The 20,707-nt window shown below is 38.6% G+C and overlaps 1 protein-coding gene and 1 long non-coding RNA gene across 3 annotated transcripts in view; one reads left to right on the top strand and one right to left on the bottom strand.

Moving 5' to 3' along the window:
* ldlrad3 (low density lipoprotein receptor class A domain containing 3) overlaps nucleotides 1–20,707 on the bottom strand; it is a 101,122-nt gene that overhangs the window by 25,669 nt on the left and 54,746 nt on the right. For both annotated transcript variants that reach the window (XM_016527370.1, XM_016527369.1), the window contains exons 3-4: nucleotides 11,480–11,605; nucleotides 6,406–6,540 (exon numbers count right to left, since the gene is read on the bottom strand). In XM_016527370.1, the coding sequence (XP_016382856.1) occupies nucleotides 6,406–6,540; nucleotides 11,480–11,605 (261 nt within the window). The remainder of the gene's footprint in view (nucleotides 1–6,405; nucleotides 6,541–11,479; nucleotides 11,606–20,707) is intronic.
* Nucleotides 19,006–20,014, top strand: LOC107719834 (uncharacterized). The gene is made up of 3 exons (XR_001637552.1): nucleotides 19,006–19,339; nucleotides 19,621–19,770; nucleotides 19,959–20,014. It is a non-coding gene; the product is annotated as an uncharacterized LOC107719834 (long non-coding RNA).

Here is a 20,707-nt window from a genome sequence, read left to right as displayed (position 1 = left end):
CTTTCAATTGCTTGACAAGAGTTTTTATATGATGAAGAATTTTATGATGATGAAAAATACAGTAAACTGTAATATGTGAAATATATAGAGTTACAATTTAGAATAGCTGTTTTCTATGCAAATATATAGTAAACAATTTATTTCTGTGATCAACGCTGAATTTTCAGCATAATTACTCTGGTCTTCAGTGTCACATGATTCGTCAGAAATCATTCTAATATGCTGATTTGCTCGAAAAACATTTCTGATTATTATCAATGTTGAAAACAGTTGTGCTGCTTCATATTTTTGTGGAAAATGTGATACATCACCATTCAGTCTAAGATTTAAAATAATAATAATAATAATAATAATAATACTTTTATTCAACAAGGTTGCATTAAATTGATTTAAGTGACAGTAAAGATACACTTATTACAAATTATTTATATATAAAATATGTTGTTCTTTAACTTTGTATTCAACAAATAATCCTGAAAAAGTTAAGTGTCACAGTTTCCACAAAAATATTAAGAAACAAAAACGGTTGTCAGTATTGATAATAATAAGAACCATTATTAATAACTGAGCACAAAAAATAACTGAAAATAATTAAGCAGCAAATCAGCATATTATTAGAATGATTTTTGAAGGACCATGTGACACTAAAGACTGGAGTAGCCTAATGATGCTGAAAATTCAGCTTTGATCACAGGAAAAAAAAAAAATTTTAAACATTAAACCGTTAAAACATTTACATTAAAATATCTTTAATAGAAAAATAGAACTTTCCTAATCACGGCACTTGAAAGCGAAAGTCTTCAGATTTACAATATTCTAGTAAATTTGAGAATTATATTTTTATAGTTTTTTTAAACATTTTCTTAGACACGTGAAATTTCGGAAGAAATATAACGATACACAAACGTCTGCTGAAAACGGCTACGTTAATGTTTATATATACACTGTGGCAAACAATGTAAATGGCATTAAAATCTGAGAAATTCGAAAAGGCCAGTAGGTAGGCCTAGTAGTTTGCATGCCTGAAAATGAATGTCTGTTGTTAAATATTTTTTGTAAACCGTTGGCAAATATTGCTGAATTGTCTCATCATGTTTAGCTGTTTACATCTTACCTCAGCTCGCATTCAAATGCTGCGCAGCTCAGCTCAAGTTCTGTGAACAGTAAATACCGCCTTCTTCAATTTGATTGGTTAAAACATTTTGACTTTGACGAGCGCTTTTAAGGTGCTGCAGCTGCACTGACTGACTACGTGTTTCTGAAGCACATTTGTTATCGTAAAGAATGTAAAAACACAAGTTGATCAGATGGTGATGGCTACTTGTTGATGGTCATGTAGTGTCCTGATCTCATCAAGAGGCTGATTTCTCAGAACATAATTTAGATTAAAAAATGTAACTTTATAGCAGTCCTAGAACACCATTGCATGAAATTTAATTTTGGTTTAATATTTTGAATGTCATTATGCAGAAATTCAGAAATTATGCAGAAAACCAATGCCATTCTTTATACTTATTTAAAAGTGTTTCAAGTTTTTCCACAAGTAATAAAAGTATGAAAAAAGTAAACAAGTTTCACCCAAAAGTTTAGTCATAGTTCTGCTGCCATTTTGAACAAAATGAACAAAATTCATTCTAATGCTCATTATATTAGCGTTAGCCACACTTATGCTAACGATTAACTACGTATATGCTAATGGAGATGTTTATTTCAATAGAACGAGCACCGATTTGCCTCCGATTTCGGGCATTTGTCGGTGATTTGGCAAAGCCTGTCGGCGAGCCTCACTTTCGTCCCCAAACTGCTTAGAAAGAAACTCATCCATCAAGTACATGCCACCCTCAGCTCAGGGCATCCGGGTATCACTGCTACTCTGCACCTTCTCAAGATTCGGTTCTGGTGGCCAACCATTTCAGCAGACACTGTGGTATTCGTCAACAACTGCACAGAATGTAACACATCCAAGAATTCACGACAGTTACCCGCCGGCCTACTGCAGCCACTTCCCATTCCTCAAAGCCCATGGTCTCATATAGCTGTAGATTTCGTCACAGATCTGCCAAACTCTCAGGGCTATACCACCGTTCTTACAGTCATCGACCGGTTCTCAAAATCCTGTCGCTTCATTCCTCTACCCAAACTTCCCACTGCCTTCGAAACAGCTGAGGTACTATGCAATTATGCATTTCGATTCTATGGTCTCCCCGAAGATATCGTGTCCGATAGGGGTCCTCAATTCACTTCTCGAGTCTGGTCAGCCTTCTTCAAACATCTCAACGTGAATGTCAGTCTTACTTCTGGTTATCATCCGCAATCCAATGGTCAGACGGAACGACTGAACCAAGAACTTTCACGCTTCCTCCGAGCTTACTGTCACCAAAACCAAACGGATTGGAGCAAGTTCTTAATGTGGGCCGAGTATGCACAAAATTCTCTCCAGAAGCCTGCCACTGGCGTGACACCCTTCAAATGTGTCTTAGGCTACCAACCGCATCTGTTCCCCTGGTCAGGGGAACCGTTTGACTTATCCTCTGTTACCTGCTGGCTAAGATGCAGCGAAGAAACATGGAATCAAGCACACACCCATTTGCAGCGGGCTTTGAGAAGACAGGAGGAACAGGCCAACCGTCACCATCGTCCTGGTCCTGAATACACCCCGGGGCAGTGGGTTTGGCTATCCACCAGAGACATTCGCCTCAGACTTCCTTGCAAGAAACTCAGTCCTAGGTATGTTGGTCCAATCAAAACCATTAGACAAATTACACCAGTTTCGTTCCGTCTAGATTTACCTGCTATTTATCCTACTTTTCATGTTTCGCTGTTGAAACACAGGAGGGGCACAGGAGGGAGAGACCGAGGTTCAGATGCCCCCGCCCATTCTGGTCGACGGCGAGGAGACGTATCAGATTCAAGAACTGGTCGACTCACGACGCCGGGGCAGTGTTCTCCAGTACCTGGTTGACTGGGAGGGGTACGGTCCGGAGGAATTGTCCTGGGTCAACGCAGGGGACATTCTCGATCCGTTAATCACTGAAGAGTTCCATAGGACACATCTGGAAAAGCCGGCCCCTCAACCACGTGGACGACCCCGGCGTCGCTTGTCCCCTTGCGTCAGGAGCCGCTCGCAGGGTGGGGGCCCTGTTACAAGTGAGGCTCCCGTATTGCCTCTCTTGCACCACCAGAGGGAACCTTCACCTGAGTATTGACTGTTTTGATTCGGACTTCAATTCCCATCAGCCTTCATTCCTAAGACTGATTGCGCTACACCTGCATCCAATCATTCACTCACTCTTACACGCATTTAGCACTGCTCACTCACACTCTCATTGCGAAGTCTTGATTTGCTACAGTGGTCATTTCTGAGTGTTCTTCTGTGCATTATCTTCTCTGTGTTTGAACCTGGACTGTATTCTCGTGTCTGATCCTTGCTGCCTGCCTCGACCCTCTGCCTGTTACCTGGACTGTGATTGTTTATCTGCCTGCCCCGACCTCACGCCTGTTCTCTGGTTTGTGAATGTTAATCTGCCTGTCCCGATCTCTGGCCTGTTATCTGGACTGTGAATTCTTTGCCTCTTCTGAGCTGTTGCCTCTGTACTATAGTTATCATTGTGATAATAAAGCTGCAGATGGATCTTCACTCCTGTATTGCCTCTCTTGCACCACCAGAGGGAACCTTCACCTGAGTATTAACCATTTTGATTCGGACTTCAATTCCCATCAGCCTTCATTCCTAGGACTGATTGCACTACACCTGCATCCAATCATTCACTCACTCATACACACATTTAAGCACTGCTCACTCACACTCTCATTGCGAAGTCTTGATTTGCTACGGTGGTCATTCCTGAGCGTTCTTCTGTGCATTATCTTCTCTGTGTTTGAACCTGGACTGTATTCTCATGTCTGATCCTTGCCGCCTGCCTCGACCCTCTGCCTGTTACCTGGACTGTGATTGTTTATCTGCCTGCCCCGACCTCACGCCTGTTCTCTGGTTTGTGAATGTTAATCTGCCTGTCCCGATCTCTGGCCTGTTATCTGGACTGTGAATTCTTCACCTCTTCTGAGCTGTTGCCTCTGTACTATATTTATCATTGTGATAATAAAGCTGCAGATGGATCTTCACTCCTCTGACTCGTCGTTACAGGTACATTGTAACATCTGAGGGGCACGTTGTAACATGACCATATGCCAGCTTAAAATATTATCTGATTTAATGAAAAAAAATATACAAGACAAACTCAAATATTTTGTTAATAAAATAAAATATATATATTTTTTAAATAATTTAAAACTGGTTAGTGTCTTCTGCTAGTTATCAAAGCATTAAAAAACGATCTGAACTGATAAATAACAGATTGGAGATTGAAATAATAGCAGATTTGTTTCATTTTAAATGAATAATAAAAACTGAGATGAAAAATTTAATTAAGCCAGAATTTTAATGTTCAGCGATATATCTTCAAAAGATTTGTGAATTTTGGCGCACTTTTTTTTCTATATAATGTTGATATGGTAACTAATAAATACTGTAAATTGTGTTATGCTAGCATGTGTGGAAATATTCAAACCACGTGTGTTACAACTAACCACGCGTTACTTTGTGCCCCACGCTCCCCTAGTGTATATTGTAAAACAAAATTTCTATTTTGAATAAACACTGTTCTTTTTAACTTTTTATTTATCAAAGAATCCTGAAAAATATCACAGGTCCCAAAAAAATATAAAGCAGCAGAACTGTTTCCAACATTGATTATAAAAATCAGCATATTAGAATGATTTGTGAAGGATCATGTGACACTGAAAACTGGAGTAATGATGCTGAAAATTGCTTTGCTTCATAGGAATAAATTATATTTTAAAGTATATTAAAATAGAAAACTTTTATTTTAAATTGCAATAATATTTCACATTATTTTGTGAAATAATATTCAGTATTTTTATCAAATAGATACAGCCTTGATGAGCATAAGAAACTTCTTTAATAACCCGAGGCAGGTACATTGTAACATCTGAGGGGCACGTTGTAACATGACCATATGCCAGCTTAAAATATTATCTGATTTAATGAAAAAAAATATACAAGACAAACTCAAATATTTTGTTAATAAAATAAAATATATATATTTTTTAAATAAAATAATGGCGTTTTTTAAAAATGAAAAATAATCTGATTTTGGAGTTTGACAATGAAAACACATTGCAACCATGCTTGGGATGGCCCACATAAACAAGCAAAAATGGTTTACATGTCTTGAAATAATAATGTCTGAACATTAAACATTGACTGTCAGTTTTTATTCACCTGTTTCTCATTGTTTCTCATTAAAATTCATTAATGTAAATAGTGTAAATTACATCGCTAATGTAATAGAATAGCATATTGTTACACAGTTACAACGTGCCCCATCTGTGCAATTGAAGAGAAAAGTTTTGCTCAGCAAGAAAAAAAATTTGAGGGAACATTGACCACAGGTATTCATTTTTGTGTTCCTTGATGTGCTTTTTTTAATTCTCCAAAACAGGTAGCCACTGATTTGCATTTTATGATCACCAAGCACCACAGTTTCAGCTAAAAACTTTACTGTTCTACTGAAGATAAAAAGTCAACTACATCTTGAAAAGCCTGAAGATGAGTAAATTAATATCAAAGTTTCTTTTTTGGGTGAACTATCACTTTAATCCTGTTCTGTACACACACATTTCAGTAATATATGGAAGTGACAACTGCATTCTACAGCCAAATCAAAAATAAGGTAGTGAACGTTATAGCAACACTTAACAACATGCTAGAAATGCCTAACAGTCAACGGAGAATGGCAATTACTTATGTCTAAAGTGGTTTCTTAGATATCTAATAAGGTTCTTACATGTTTTTCTATTAAAATATTCAGTTATTTGTTCAATGAACACATTTATCCTAACTTATACAGCACTGAAAGTATACATTTAGGAGTCTGAATAGATCTAATGAGGTCTGGAGTAATCTGATGGGGTCTTTAGGGGTTCTGATATGGTCTAATAAAGTCTGTCAGGATCTCATGCGTTTTTGTGTTAAAGGTTATGACGTTTTGTAAAACCAACAGTAAAGTTTGTCAAGACAAACTCTATATATCCTTACATTTTAAAAATACTTTTATTTAAATATTCAGTTATTTGTTTAATGAACAAATTTATCCTAACTTATACAGCACTAAAAAGTATACACTTTAGCAGTTCATGCATTTCTCGGGAACTGAGCCTTTGACCTCTGGTTACAGAAACATCTATGTACATTAATACTTTTCTCTGGAAATGCAATTTAAAACATTTAAGCATAAACCTTTTGGTGAAGTCATTTTAAAATTTATTCAAAACATGCATTTAATCAGGTGCGTGCAAACGTGTTTGGGTAGTGTATGCCTGTACCTGCTGTTGTAAGGCAGTTTTCTTCATCACTGTTATCTTGACAGTTATCCTGTCCATTGCATAGAAAACTGCGATCTACACACCGTCCATTGTCACAGTGGAACCGTGCAGATGAACACACCAGAGGATTAGAAGCTGTGGAGTGGGGAGAGAGATGAATAAATGAACAGTATTATTACTTGTTATTGTTTCATAGATCTCTCTCTTTCTTCTACTATAATGAATAAAATATGATTTCATTTTATATATATTCAAATTTATTTATTCAAATATGACAAATAAAAAGTGGCAGAACCTGATTTTACCAAGTGCGACATGTTCCTGGATCAACATCTTTGTTTGAAGATGTTGATCAGATTTGAAGAATCAGTATATAGTTTTTGTGAAGTTTAGGCTTACAATCAGTGTTTGGTGCTTGTACATCAGTGTCATTCATCTATCATTTCCTCTGATTTTAGGGATTACTCATGGTTAAGGTTAGGTTTAGGTGCAGGGATATGGTCAAGACTAAAGTTTAGATTAAAATGTTGTTCCAGGGTCAACAAAATATGTTGACCTAGGAACACATCTAACTCAGCAAAATCAGGACGTGCTGAAAAGTGCTCAAATTTCATATAATATAAAAATTATATAAAATACTTTGTCATTGCATGTCAAATTATCTAAATTTAAAAAAATGTGTTAATATTTTCTTATGAAGAAAGACAAACATAAATAGTTATGAAAGCCAAAATATTAAATGTCATAAATGTATATTTACTGAGTAATCACAGGGATGTGAAAATGATATTAGAAAGATGGCAGCATCTTTTATTTATTTATTTATTTATTTTTACAAAGAAATTGGTAGATTTATTAATAAAATCGTTTGCCTTTAGCAATCTTTTTTGCAGTAAATGCTGTTGGATCAGATTCAATAAAAAATGAATTTCAATCTCCTAACCAATCCTCACACACAGGAATCTTAAATAAATCTTAAATAAAACAGGTGAACTAGAAATTTATTTTGCTGATTTAATTATAGAAAGTTTACAAAAAAGACACGACAAGGCTGTCAAAAAAAAAAGAAGAAGAAGAAGGAGAGGTGAAGAAAGACACAACCAGGACTGTCTCGGTTGCGTATGTAACCTTCGTTCCCTAAAGGAGGGAACGGAGAGACATCACGTTGATGACCGATGAAATTGGGGATCTTGCTAGAGAGACCAATCTACTTTGAGTGTAAACTAAATGAGCCAATGCACACTGGCATGCGATGATAGCATCTAGCTGCCGCTGATTGCAGCGTGAGTATAAATAAGCAGAAGATGCAACACATACTCAGGTTTTCGCTGAGGAGCCGAGCCGGTAAGCCGGCCACTCAGCGGTGGTACAGCAGCCGTGGCAGCGGCCCTTGAACGAATTCAAGCAGTTCAACATCGACTGCACACAATCCTCTGTGAGGCGTTTTGTCTGTTGGACCGAATCCATCTCCATACTGAGAAAAGAGATCCTCTGCATCGGGGAGAGTTTGCTCTTTTCCTCACCCAAATGGCTGAGGTGCCTGAGCACCAGGTTCCTGTGCTCGCACAACTGATCCCGAGACTGAGCTAGTATAAACCAATCTTGCTCTCTGAGGGGAACAACAGCCCCCTCCGCAACTTTTGCAACACGGGGGGAGAGGGACAGGACCTTGTATTGATATGCACGTCCTTCAAACGCAAACTGCAGAAATGGTCTGTGTCGGGGAAGGATCGACACGATCGCTGTAAACCAATCTCGGGGATGGATGCACCTGAAAATGCGTTTCTGTGTCAACATCTTGAATGGTAGGGCACGGTCCAAGACACGCAGGTCCAAGATTGGTCGTAACCCACTGCCTTTCTTGAGTACAATGAAGTAGGGGCTGTAAAACTACGTCTTCATAACGGCTGGAGGGACCGGGCCCAGATACCGTTCAAGCGGGACTAGTGGAACCACCGATGTGGGGCAGTAAGGTGGAACGCAGGGACCCAGCTCTGGCGGCTTATAGGTGAATCGAAGAGGGGTCTGAGTGTGCGGTGCAATGCTTACCTGGTTCCACGGGCAGAGGGTGCATGAATAGGGCTTTTGATGATGCTCTTGAACCGCCCGCTGCTGCCTGCTGCCGACAGAGGAGGATGAGCGTGTTCTGGATTTCGTTTGTCCGTGACTCTCCGTGCCCTCTTTGGGACCCAGAGATAGAGAAAACTGCTCTATTGTTGAGATTTTTGGAAACAAAAGATTCTCCACCCAGCCGTCCTCTGGAGGAGGGAGAGGTGCTTTCACCATTTCCTGAAGAGCAGTTCCCTCCCTCTCTGGGTCGCACCACCGTTGAGAGTGGTGATGGAGAAGGACGCTAGCAGGTCGGTTTTCAGCAAAAAAAGGTGCCGTCCACAATCTGATAAGCTCTTCATGCACCTTCGGGAAGAATGGCGCTGGGGCGGGGCATTGAGAACCAGCATGGGCCACCCCGTAAAACCAATCGTCCAACCTTGAGGATTGAGGACACAGTGGAAGTCGCCACTTGAACCCTTAGTCTTTTGGTGGCTTGGGAAAGCATAGCCGTTATTTCCAGATCCGATTCAGGTGTTGCTACTGTCCCGGAGGGCAGCAGCACAGCCGAGTCTTTCTCTCCAGAAAGCTCCGCCTCACCCTTTGATGCAGTGATCAACATCCAATTGTCAGGAGGAGTGCCAAAGGATACTGCTGGTATGCTCCTTGTAGAAGACCCATCACGTTCCTATGGAAGCTGAACTGGTGGCGTGCAAGAGAAGCAATGGTCCCCCGAGAGTTAGTTCCCTGGAGAATTTGCCATCACTGTTACCCTCAGACCACCCGTGCTACTGCCTGAAATAGCCCCCACTTGGCTACCGCCAAGACGAGAATTCGATTGAGACAGAGGTTACCCCGCCCCCTTTGAGGTAACGGAGCTTGGTCCTCAACTCCGAGATGGTCATCTTCCCGCAATAAGAACATACCTCATCCACGAACGCCACCTCAGGGTGCTTAATGCCCAGACACATGAAGCATCGATCGTGACCATCACCCGATGCCATGTAACAACCGCATCCAGAAATGCACGGGTGATTCGTTGTATATAGCAAGACGCAACATCGTCTTTACAAAGACGCAATATTAAGATTTCCAGATGCAACATCGTCTTTAAAAAGATGCACCAGTGAATGATCTTTTAGGGAAAAAAGCTCTTTTAGCGTGCTGAAGCGCACAGGGGAGATGGTCGTCTGCAACACAAACAGGGGGTAGTGCAGCCTGATGTGTGCAACCCACTCGAAACGGGAAAACAACCACCACTGTTGCACTGTTCCACCAACATGAAGAAGCTACATTAGAGTGCGCTGAACTCGTCCCATTCACAACTGAAGCTTGGTAAGAGTGATTGACACCGCTCTGCTCCGAAGCAAAAAGCTGAGTATGCATTGCACCTGCTGCCTATTTATACTCACGCTGCGATCAGCGGCAGCTGGATGCAATCATCGCATACCAATGTGCGTTTAGTTTACACTTGTCGGTCATCAACGTGATGTCGAGAGTAACCGACTGAAAAGGAACAGAAGGAGCTCATTTCTGCTGCAGGGGTTATGATAAGAATAATGTACATACAAGTTAAGCATTGCAAACAAATACACACACATACATAACCACCTGACTATACAGAGGGCCATCGTTGCTATGGTTACTAAAGCACAGGAAACATGACCTTTGTCATAGTTACTCTGCTTACAGCTGCAAAAAAATTTCAGTTTGTAAAAGCAACACCTCTAAACAGCGAAGCAAATCTATCTTTATTTCGGTCTGCAGATTCAACACCTCTAAAAGTGTAAGTGAGACGCACACACACACATAATCAGCATCTTTCCATGTAACGGTTGCTAACCACAGCAGAGACACCTGCTTTTCCTCTCACCTCTACAGGATGTTAGCTAAACTGGGTAGGGGGCCCCAGGCTGTTTTCAGAAGCAGCACTGCCATTTTGGAGTTTCAAAACGTCAATCTCACTTATCATTTATTAATTCTCTCATGTTATCTCTATATATCTATTAGTGGCGTTCCGTCCATATAAGCTGCGAATGCGCTGCATTCCCAGGCCATCTGAGAGAATGAGTTCACGGGCTAATTAATAAAAACATGATTATAAGTTGATCCCTTGTCATTTGAGATGTGACCCAAAGCTTAATAAAGTGCTGGGAATAAGTATGTAAAATTATTTATTTGAAAACAACAGTAATTTTCTGTAAATCCATGTCAGTTACGGAATCTTCCAGGCGAGCAGATTCTCCGCAGATTTCTTGCCTCCGCTCTGTTGCTATGACTCTATTTATTATTGATTAAATAATAATTTAATGATGATGATTATAGCGCATTCTCAGTGATTTGCTATAATAATAAAAAAAAAGGTTTATAAAAATGTATATAAAATTTTAAATAATAACAAACACCAGGAAAAAATAGGAAACAATACCTTTGTTTTTCGTATACTTGTGTCGCTTGCAATTAAAGTCCATTTCTGATTTTATTGTTGTTTGCAACGTTACTTGGCAATATCTTAAAGATATTATTATTATTATTATTTTGGTATTTTACATGGTCTATTATTGGAGTAGTGTCACCCGGGTGGGAGTTTGAACTCCTTTTCACTGGGAATAAAAATAAATGAATAAAAAAAAAAAATTCAGTCGACTATATAATGTAATGCTTGTAACACATTCACACCGCATCTCAAGGTGAAGACTTTCTCGCTGTTATTTTGATTGATTACTTTTGAGTTTGTTTTATTAAAGTGAAGCCATTTCAAATGGTGATGAGTTAATCCTCTCTTAAAACAAGTCTAGGAGTGATTTATTCCTTCATAACCTATATCAGAACCTAAACAACATTCTGTGCTTCGGGTGACTGCTGCCCAACTGTGCATTTTCTCACTCACAGCAGTAGTGATTGAGACACTGCATGGCTTGCCATACTCCTTAATTTCCATAGCAACCTCCTTCATATGAAAATCTAAAGTGTTATGGCACGTATTAGAACAAACAGTTGCCTTGGCTGCACATTGGATACTCACTGCAGTTGTCTTCATCGCTGCCATCCGGGCAGTCTCTGAAACCATTACACTGGAAGCGGCCAATAATGCAGTGGACCCCGTTTGCACAAGCAAAGAATGTGGGTGCACATTTTGCCTTCACCTTCACTGTGAGGAGATGAGAGAAGGAGAGAGAGAGAAATAGAGACAAAAAAATGTAGGTTCTGTAGGAAAGTGCAAACTCTTTCTTATCAAAGCAAAACAAGTACATACACAATGAGATAACACGGTTTCAAGCACACAGAATCTGATAACACTGCTATACTACATAGCGCAAACATGTAGCATATGTTATATGCTACAAACATTGCTTTTAAAAGGGACCAGTCAGTAATAAAATGAAGAGGAAAGAAATACAAGCAATAGAACAAAGAAATCTTGAAACTGGTCCAATATCAAGTTGTAGAGGGTTTATTAAAGCTGCTAAAGTTATTCAGAAAAGAGCAATGAGTTTTTTTTTTGCTTGATTTTTAATGAATAGACAATGGCAAGTCTTATTAGAATACATTTACACAGTAAATTCCTGAGTGTTAAATTAACACTGCTTGGAGCATATATGGTCCCACTCTAAAAGAGTGTTAAAGTAACACTAACATTAGTTTTTCTCTGGTTGCTGTAACTGTGTTTATGAAACACATTTGTTATGGCAAGAAAAACTAGGAGAAAACGTGATCAGGTTATATTGGCTGTTTTTTGATACTGTTGTAGTTGTCATGCATGGCCGGAATCACGGATGTCATCAGTGGTGATGTGTAATATAGTTTGTTATTGATAACACCTGCATTTTAAAGAAATACGAAGAGCTTTAAAAAACACTTTGCACACCAGTTTAGAACATCTGTGCTGTTTAGACACACAGACATCAAGGATCAGCATATGAATCTCAACAATGGTGACGATCATCAGACAGATTCATGTTGCAGTGCATTCTGGGTGCACCAATCATAACTCATCCATGGCTCCCAGCATGCATTGCAACATGAATAAATTATGCCGCTGCATTGTCTTTGGATTTTCTTTTGTTCTTACTATTTGCTTTGATTTTTGTTGTGACTTTTTACTGCCTTGTTTTGTGACGTTCAAAAAACATATCAACATTATCAGAATATTTAGTCACCATCGCTGAGATTCACATGCTGATTCTTCATGTCTATGAGTGCCAGACTTTAAACTTCTTTATGAGCCATATTTCTAAAAAGGGTTTATATAGTTTTCTCACATTGTCTCATATCGCAGAGCTGCAATAACACACACATATCATTAAAGCACTACAGATTTAGACAAAATGCAATCACAAACCCAGAAACATGAAACGACTTTATCATAAGTTTCTTGTTGTTTCTCTTTTCTTCAGTGATTCTGCTTGTTAACAGCGAGTGTTCATCACTAATGATCAATCAGAACTTAATTAATAACATAATCATCTCATTAACTTTAACACTGCTTCAGTGTTACTTTAACACTCTTTTAGAGTGGGACCATTTATGCTCCGAGCAGTGTTAATTTAACACTCAGGATTTTACTGTGTACAATGCAAGACTGCACATATGAACTTTAACTGACTGTGTTTAACTATGAGAAGACATACTGTACATTGGGGTGCCCAATGCTGTTCCTGGAGTTCCACCCTACTCCAAAGTTCAGTTCTAACCCTGCTCCAACACACTGGTTTTTGATTATCAAGTGTTCCTGAATTTTTTTAATTAGTTGGTTCAGGTTTATTTGTTTAGGGTAGGAACTAAACTTTGCAGGTAGGTAGATCTCCCTCACTGCTGTACATTAACATATTGCCAAGACAAGACCTATAGCACCACCTCACACCAAACCAATTCTGATAAAGATATCATAGCAGCTCCATACTGTCACAACAGGTCAGGCAAAATGAGGAGTAATGAGTGTATTTAAAAATGAGTGTATTCCACTTGGAATACAACCAAACACAGCAGTAAACATGGCAGTAAATATCAACACAAGACATAGAATAATAATCAATGAAACTGAAAACAATTGAACAACTTAATCAGTGTCTATGGAAATGAAAAAGAAGTGGGAAGAAGGGTAACAAAGGAAACAGGAACAAACCACAGGAAAACCAGGGCCAGCATTTATCAACAGCGCGTTCGTACAGATGTTTGAGTAATGAGTGCATAAGAACAGTTTCACGCAACTCAACAAACCAAAGGCAATATAGAAATAGTGTGGGATCTACCAACTTGTACTTATACATAGGAATGTATGTAAATATCAGCACAACTCTAAGCATGCTTATGCAGAGAATCTAGTTGTAGAATGGTGATACTACAAAAAGAAAGTGCCGCCACGTGTTTCCTGTGTCTTTAATTGCAAATATTAAATTAATAATTTCATAGTTCAAACTACAGATTTACATAATTGGTGTGAAACACTATAAAAGACAGCTGGGAAGTCATTTGAAGGTTGAAGGGGGCAAATGTAAACAAAGGGGGTGGTAAGCAGAATGGAGGGAGGAGCCAGGGTGGAGCCTTGAGGGGGCTCTGGGGAACCAAGGGGATGACGACTGAGCTGGAAGTGGTGGACACTCGGGCAGTGCCAAAGAGATCCAGGGTGACACCACTGTTCTGGAGGGCCAAGGAGGAGCTGATGCTTGGATGCTGGGCAGGACCAGCGAGATAAAGGAAGACGCTCGAGGACGAAGTCAAGGGTGGGAATTGGCTCACTGTCATCTATAAGGGACTGGTGATGACAAACAAACCTCAGGAGCAGGGGAATGGGTGGACTCTACTCCACATAGTCCAACTTCACCAAGATTTCCACTGGGACCACCGGACTGGTGGTCCGTCATTTTTTTGATCGTACAGATAAGAGTAAGGCATTGTTTGAAGCTGCAAAGGGTCTACTTTTATTTTTGTTTACTTTTATTATGTATAGTCATAATAGCAACAAAGCAATGTTCTTTTGAAAAATAAAGAAAACAAACAGGGTGCGCTCTCTGCCGTCTCGGTCTCTGTCAAGTTTCTTCACAGACACATAAATAAAACAATCTGAATCTCAGCGAATACTTGCCTCACAGACATGATAAATATGTGATGTGATCTAGGAAAGCCCACCACATGGTGAAATTTTACCTTTTTTAGGTTTTGATACCATGTGAAAGCCATGTGAAAAGGTTTTTATTTTGTCCATAGCTTGAACATAAAAGTTATGGCTATCTGAAGTTGGCTGATAGCTATGATTTTCAGGAATGGAATTTTGAGAAAAGCGGGTTTAAAGTGAGACAGGTTTTACTTTCACTTCACGGGTTTAACAAGAGCTGTCTGTCAGGAGCTGCATCATTACACAAACAGACTAACGTTACCCTGAAGAGGACGATTTTCCATTGTTTATCATTGGAATAGCCCATTAAAAAATAAATAAATAAAAAAACTTTGTGTGCCGTAGTTTACACAGGACTGGCGGGACATTGATACACCTTTATTATAGATGTTACGTGGTTTATTTAGATAGGTTAACTGTTTTTGTGGTGTTAAGAGAAAGCACCTCCGCAGCACGTTCTTAACATAAGAGAAAGACACAGTCTTTTCTGCTTGCTGCAATAAATCGCTATTTTTCTGCAATAAACAAGTGAATTTTGCCAAGATATTTTTTAGAGATGATAGACAAGATGTTATAGAATAATAATTTAATGAAAACCTAATTTTGACAAAAAATTGACATTCAACCTATTTTTTTAATTTCCTGAAAACGTCCCAGCGCGACATCCGACAGGTTTTCCCAGATCGCATCACATATATGTATAGAAAGGTTGAAATGTCTACTTCCAAATTACGTCACATTTGAAAACAAATTTTCTCTGGTAAAGTAATCCGTATAAAAACTAATGAGAAGTAAAATTTTTCCTGTCTGAGCTCATTATCTGTAATGTGAACACAGCCGAACATGTAAACGCCTATATCACCTCCGTAAACAAAACGTGAAGATTCATTAAGTTCATCTGGGCTACTTTTCATTTTTGGAAGAAGACACGCTGAGAGAAATAAGCCAGAATTTACCTCAGAAGAAGAACGCAAGCCATCGGAGGAGATGATTTCTGATAAGTCTTTTTTTATTACTAGATGTTTATAACATAACAATAATAATTTAGTTTCTCAGATATAAAAAGTTTTTGTATTGTATAATACATACAAAGCATGTTTATGACTAAAAAACATGTTTTTTTGTCTTTTTTTTTTGTTACGAGTACACAGTAAATTCCCGAGTGTTAAATTAACACTGCTTGGAGCATATATGGTCCCACTCTAAAAGAGTGTTAAAGTAACACTGAAGCAGTGTTAAAATGAATGAGATAATTATGTGATTAATTAAGTTCTGATTGATCATTAGTGATGAACAGCTGCTGTTAACAAGCAGAATCACTGAAGAAAAGAGAAACAAGAATTACAACTGACTTCAGCCACAGCCTTAGATGAAATCTGAAATAAAAGAAGACATTAAATCTCTCAAGATCTCAGCAGAAGATGATTGAACAACTCTACAAACAGCATAACCAGCTTCACACATTACTAGCCAGTTTGAATTTGTGTTTGTCATGCATCTAAAAATGTATTATTAAGAATTAACAGAGATTTAGATGTTAATGTTTATTGAAAATAACACAATTTGAAGTCACCGTTGTGGAGATAAGTGTTTGCTTTAGTTGGGCTCTTGACACTTGACTTTTTAGCGATAGTTTTTCTCTGGTTGCTGTAGCTGTGTTTATGAAACACATTGGTTATGGTAAGAAAAATCAAGAAAACGTGTTTAGATTATATTGGCTGTCTTTTTGATAATGGCATTGTTGTCATGCTGTAGTCACGTTCACTGACATCATTAGTGGTAATGTGTAATATAGTTTGTTATTGATCACAACTGCATTTTAATGAAACAATATGAAGAGCTTTAAAAACACTTTGCACATCAGTATAGAACATCTGTACTGTTTAGACACGCAGACATCAAGAATCAGCATATGAATCTCAACAATGGTGACGATCATCAGACAGATTCATGCTGCAGTGCATTCTGGGTGCACCAATCATAACTCATCCATGGCTCCCAGCATGCATTGCGACATTAATAAATTATGAAACTGCATTGTCTTAGTATTTTCTTTTATTATTACTATTTGCTTTTATTTTTATTTTTTGTTGTGACTTTTTACTGCCTTGTTTTGTCACGTTCAAAAATCACATAAAAATTATCAGAATATTTTGTCACCATTGCTGAGAATCACATGCTGATTCTTCATGTCTATGAGTGCCTGTATTGAAACCTCTTTATGAACCATATTTATAAAAGTCATTTATGAAGTTTTTCTCACATTGTTATCTCATATAACTGCAACAACATAGAAATCATAAAAGCACTACAGCTTTAGACAAATTGCAATCAGAAACTAAAACACATGACATGTTTTTAACATAAGTTCCTTGTCATCATACATGTGTTTAATACACACAATTGTGCCAGCCAAAGAGAAACTTAAGTTTAAAAAGTCAAGGGTCAAGAGGCAACTAAAGCAACCACTATTCACAAAAACGGTAAGTTGAAGGAAAAAAAACATTAAACATTAATTCTCAATAAAGAACTTCTGTTTTAGATACTCCAGAAATAAAGTCTAACTGGTTAGTAATGTGTGAAGCTGGTGATGTTGTTTGTAGAGTTGTTCAATCATCTTCTGCTGAGATCTTGAGAGATTTAATGTCTTTTATTTCATTCATCTAAGACTGTGGCTGAAGTCAGTTGTAGTTCTTGTGTTTCTCTTTTCTTCAGTGATTCTGCTTGTTAGCAGCAGCTGTTCATCACTAATGATCAATCAGAACTTAATTAATCACATAATTATCTCATTAACTTTAACACTGCTTCAGTGTTACTTTAACACTCTTTTAGAGTGGGACCATATATGCTCCATGCAGTGTTAATTTAACACTCGGGAATTTACTGTGTAGCCAATATTAGACTAATGTAATAATATAGTTGCTCCTGATATACGTGAACTTGCATGAACTTACTCCTTGAATACATGTTGCTCACATATTATTGCATCCCAGTTTGTGATGAATACAGTGTTGTTACCAGACTTTAGACATTAATATGTTTTAAGATACTGAAAAAAAAAAACATGTCTGGGAACTTTCTTTAAAAATGACTTAATTTGAAATCTGAGACTTTGTTTCATAACAAAAGTAACCTGCTCTGTCTTGACTGTAAGTGCGTTGTTTGTGTCCTCTTTACTTCGCAATGTATTTTTACTGCATGAGAACATGGTGTGGTGGGAGCGCCATGGCTTGTTGGACATAGCAACAGTAACTAAGGGGTCTTTGCGAAGGGTCAATTCAGTCAAAAGTATGAGGCAGCGCTCTGATATACAGTATTAAAGTTACATAAAATAAAACGTTATGAGACTTTGCCCTAAGCCAAAACAATTTGCTCTGGAACAAATAATGGATTAATGAGACCAAAGACTGCCTGTTAGATTTACCCAAAACAAATTATATCTCATGTTTAACCACTATAGAGACATAAGAGTCCGTGGCAAATTCCAGAAGAGCTGGCTGATGTAATGCTGCTCTCGGCAGCTCACATCTCTGAAAATGTTAAAGCAAATTTAAATATGTTATCTTTATTAACAAAACACATATTTGAAGTCTAATCAACTACATTCTCGCCTAAAAAAACTCTTAAAAAAACTACAGTTGTGCATGCTCAAAATGACCAAAGAAGGCTGTGAAAATAATTCTGTATAATTAATCATTTTGATCTTTCATTTTAAAAAATTTACAAAAATCTAACCTTTCATTGGAAAATAAGAATTTAAAATGGGAGAGAAATCTCATCATGAAATAAAGGTTTTTCTTTAATACACATGGGCCACAATTAATTATACCCTTTTATTCAATGCTTTTTGCAACCTCCTTTATGCTGGGTACACACCACAAGATAATCGGGCTGATTTTGGGCCGATTTCTCCCATTCCGATATAATTTTCAAAATAGTAGAGTATAGTTACAAGCCGAGGTCTCTATACATTACTGCCGCGTTACATTGCTGACAGAATGCAGTGATTTCTAATCTAGATCAGGGGTTTTCAACCTGTGGGGCGCGAGCATCAGTTAATTCAGAGACATTCCCTTGAGGATTTATGAATATGAGTTAGCAAATCTTTAGCCATCCACTAGGGGGCAATCTGACTTCTACTGTTAGTTGACAGTTAGAGCGGAGTTGGCTCGAGTATCAGTCACGCTTATTGACAGTTAAACCCTTTTTAGGTGGGTTTCAGCCCCCCTATCTGGCACCTTAGCCCCCCAAAACTATCTTAACGATCAGGCCAGTGCTGCTTCCTCAAGAAAGTTTTTCATTCTCACGTGTTTTAAGTCTTGTCAGTTTAAACATTAAAGTACTTTTAAGCCATTTAAGTCCAAGACATCTCAGTGCGGTACGCACGCGCTGTGATAAAGCGTTTATATGTGCACAAACAGATAGCCTTCTGTTACGTCCTGAGACGTATTTTATTTGTGATTTGTTCTATGTGCTTTGTGGTGTTCCTGTTTGTTTGTTTTTTCTCTTGTCTACTGCTACCATTCTCATGCAGGTGATTGGGTTCACCTGTTGCTGATTTGCTGCCCATTCACCTCAGCTCCACTGATTGGCTGCAGCCAGGAGAAAGCCAGCATATAAAGCCAGCACTGCCTCACAGCAAGCTGAGAGGGAGAGGGTTGCAGATTGTAACCTGTCACATGGACTGCTTTTCGCTGGCTCCAGATAACCTTATGTCCGTTGTTATTAAATGCTAACCATTGGTGCTACTGTGGGTTTAGTTGGAGACTTGTAAGTTTGTTTAGAATTTAAGTATTTTGTAAGGAAATTTGTAGGGAGGTGGGTGCCTTTCTCTTTAATTGCTTTTCTCCTGGTTGTTTGGGTAGTCAAGGAGATAGGGAAGTTCATTTTGTTATTTATTTTCTTTTGGTTTATGTATAGGTAAGTTATGGTTAACTGAGTTAGTAATCTTTTTGTTTGTTGTGTTGGCCTTTGCCCCCTCCTGAAGCGTATGTTTCCTTATCTTTTTCTTTTGATTTAATTAAAAGTTAAATATTTTCTTTTGTTTGGAGGTGTGTTATTGGGGCTGGAGACAAGAGGTCCCTGTGCTTTCTCTCTCCAAAAGTTTGTTACTGCTAGGTCCATTACCTCTAGACTAAAAGGGCTAGCACGTAACAAGTGGGGGCTCGTCCTTTCAAGTGAAAGTTTACCGTGGTGTAATTGTAAGTATCTGCTCATTTCTTTCTTGTTCTGTTTGGCTGATTTCTTTTTTGGTGAAGGAGAAGGCTTCTGTGGTAGTGAGAATTATGGAATTTGATTTAATTCATTTACTCTTTCTCCTACCATAGAGGTTTTTGAACGTTGCAGGAAGGCAGATTTGTTTTTAATAGCAGATTTCTTTAATATTGAGGTTTCAAGGCAGGCTACCAAACAAGTTATTAAAGATGACTTGCGAGAAAAGCTAGTCGAGGTAGGGATTTTACCAGATTACTCTGTTGTCAGTGCTGAGGAACAACCTGGATTCACAGCAGAAGCTGTGACAGGTGGGGTTCTTCCTGGGCTGGCAACTGAGTCTCTGGGTGAGTCAATGTTAGCGGTCAAGTTGAAGGAGTTAGACCTCCTAATAAAAAAACAGGAGTGTGAAGGGCAGAAGATTAGGCTTCGTGCTATAGAAGCTCAAGCAGATAGGGATATTAAGATGCGTGAGTTAGACTTGCGTGCTCGGGAATTAAATCGAAAGCCAGTTCCTATGCCTCGTTCTAGACTTCCCTCTGCTATATTTTCAAGGCTCCACCCTGGCTCCTCCCTCCATTCTGCTTACCACCCCCTTTGTTTACCTTTGCCCACTTCACCTGCTGCTGTTTTACACCAAGGTACTGATAATGCAGCTACTGAGCCAGATTTTGATGTTGGCAAGTACCTTAAACTCGTACCCCCGTTTAGAGAAGCGGAAGTAGATTCGTATTTCATTGCCTTTGAACGGGTTGCTACGAAATTACGGTGGCCAAAAGATGTGTGGGCTCTTTTGTTGCAGTGCAGTCTTTCTGGTAAAGCGCAAGAGGTTTGCTCCGCCTTACCAATAGATCAGTCCCTTGACTATGATGTAGTAAAATCTGCCGTTCTGCGAGCGTTCGAGTTGGTGCCTGAGGCATAACGTCA

The sequence above is a fragment of the Sinocyclocheilus rhinocerous genome, unplaced genomic scaffold (genome assembly GCF_001515625.1).
Source record: "Sinocyclocheilus rhinocerous isolate Xijiao unplaced genomic scaffold, SAMN03320098_v1.1 scaffold1442, whole genome shotgun sequence".
Lineage (NCBI taxonomy): Eukaryota > Metazoa > Chordata > Actinopteri > Cypriniformes > Cyprinidae > Sinocyclocheilus > Sinocyclocheilus rhinocerous.
The sequence above is the reverse complement of the archived record's forward strand: the minus strand, read 5'-3'. Positions and strand labels throughout refer to the sequence as shown.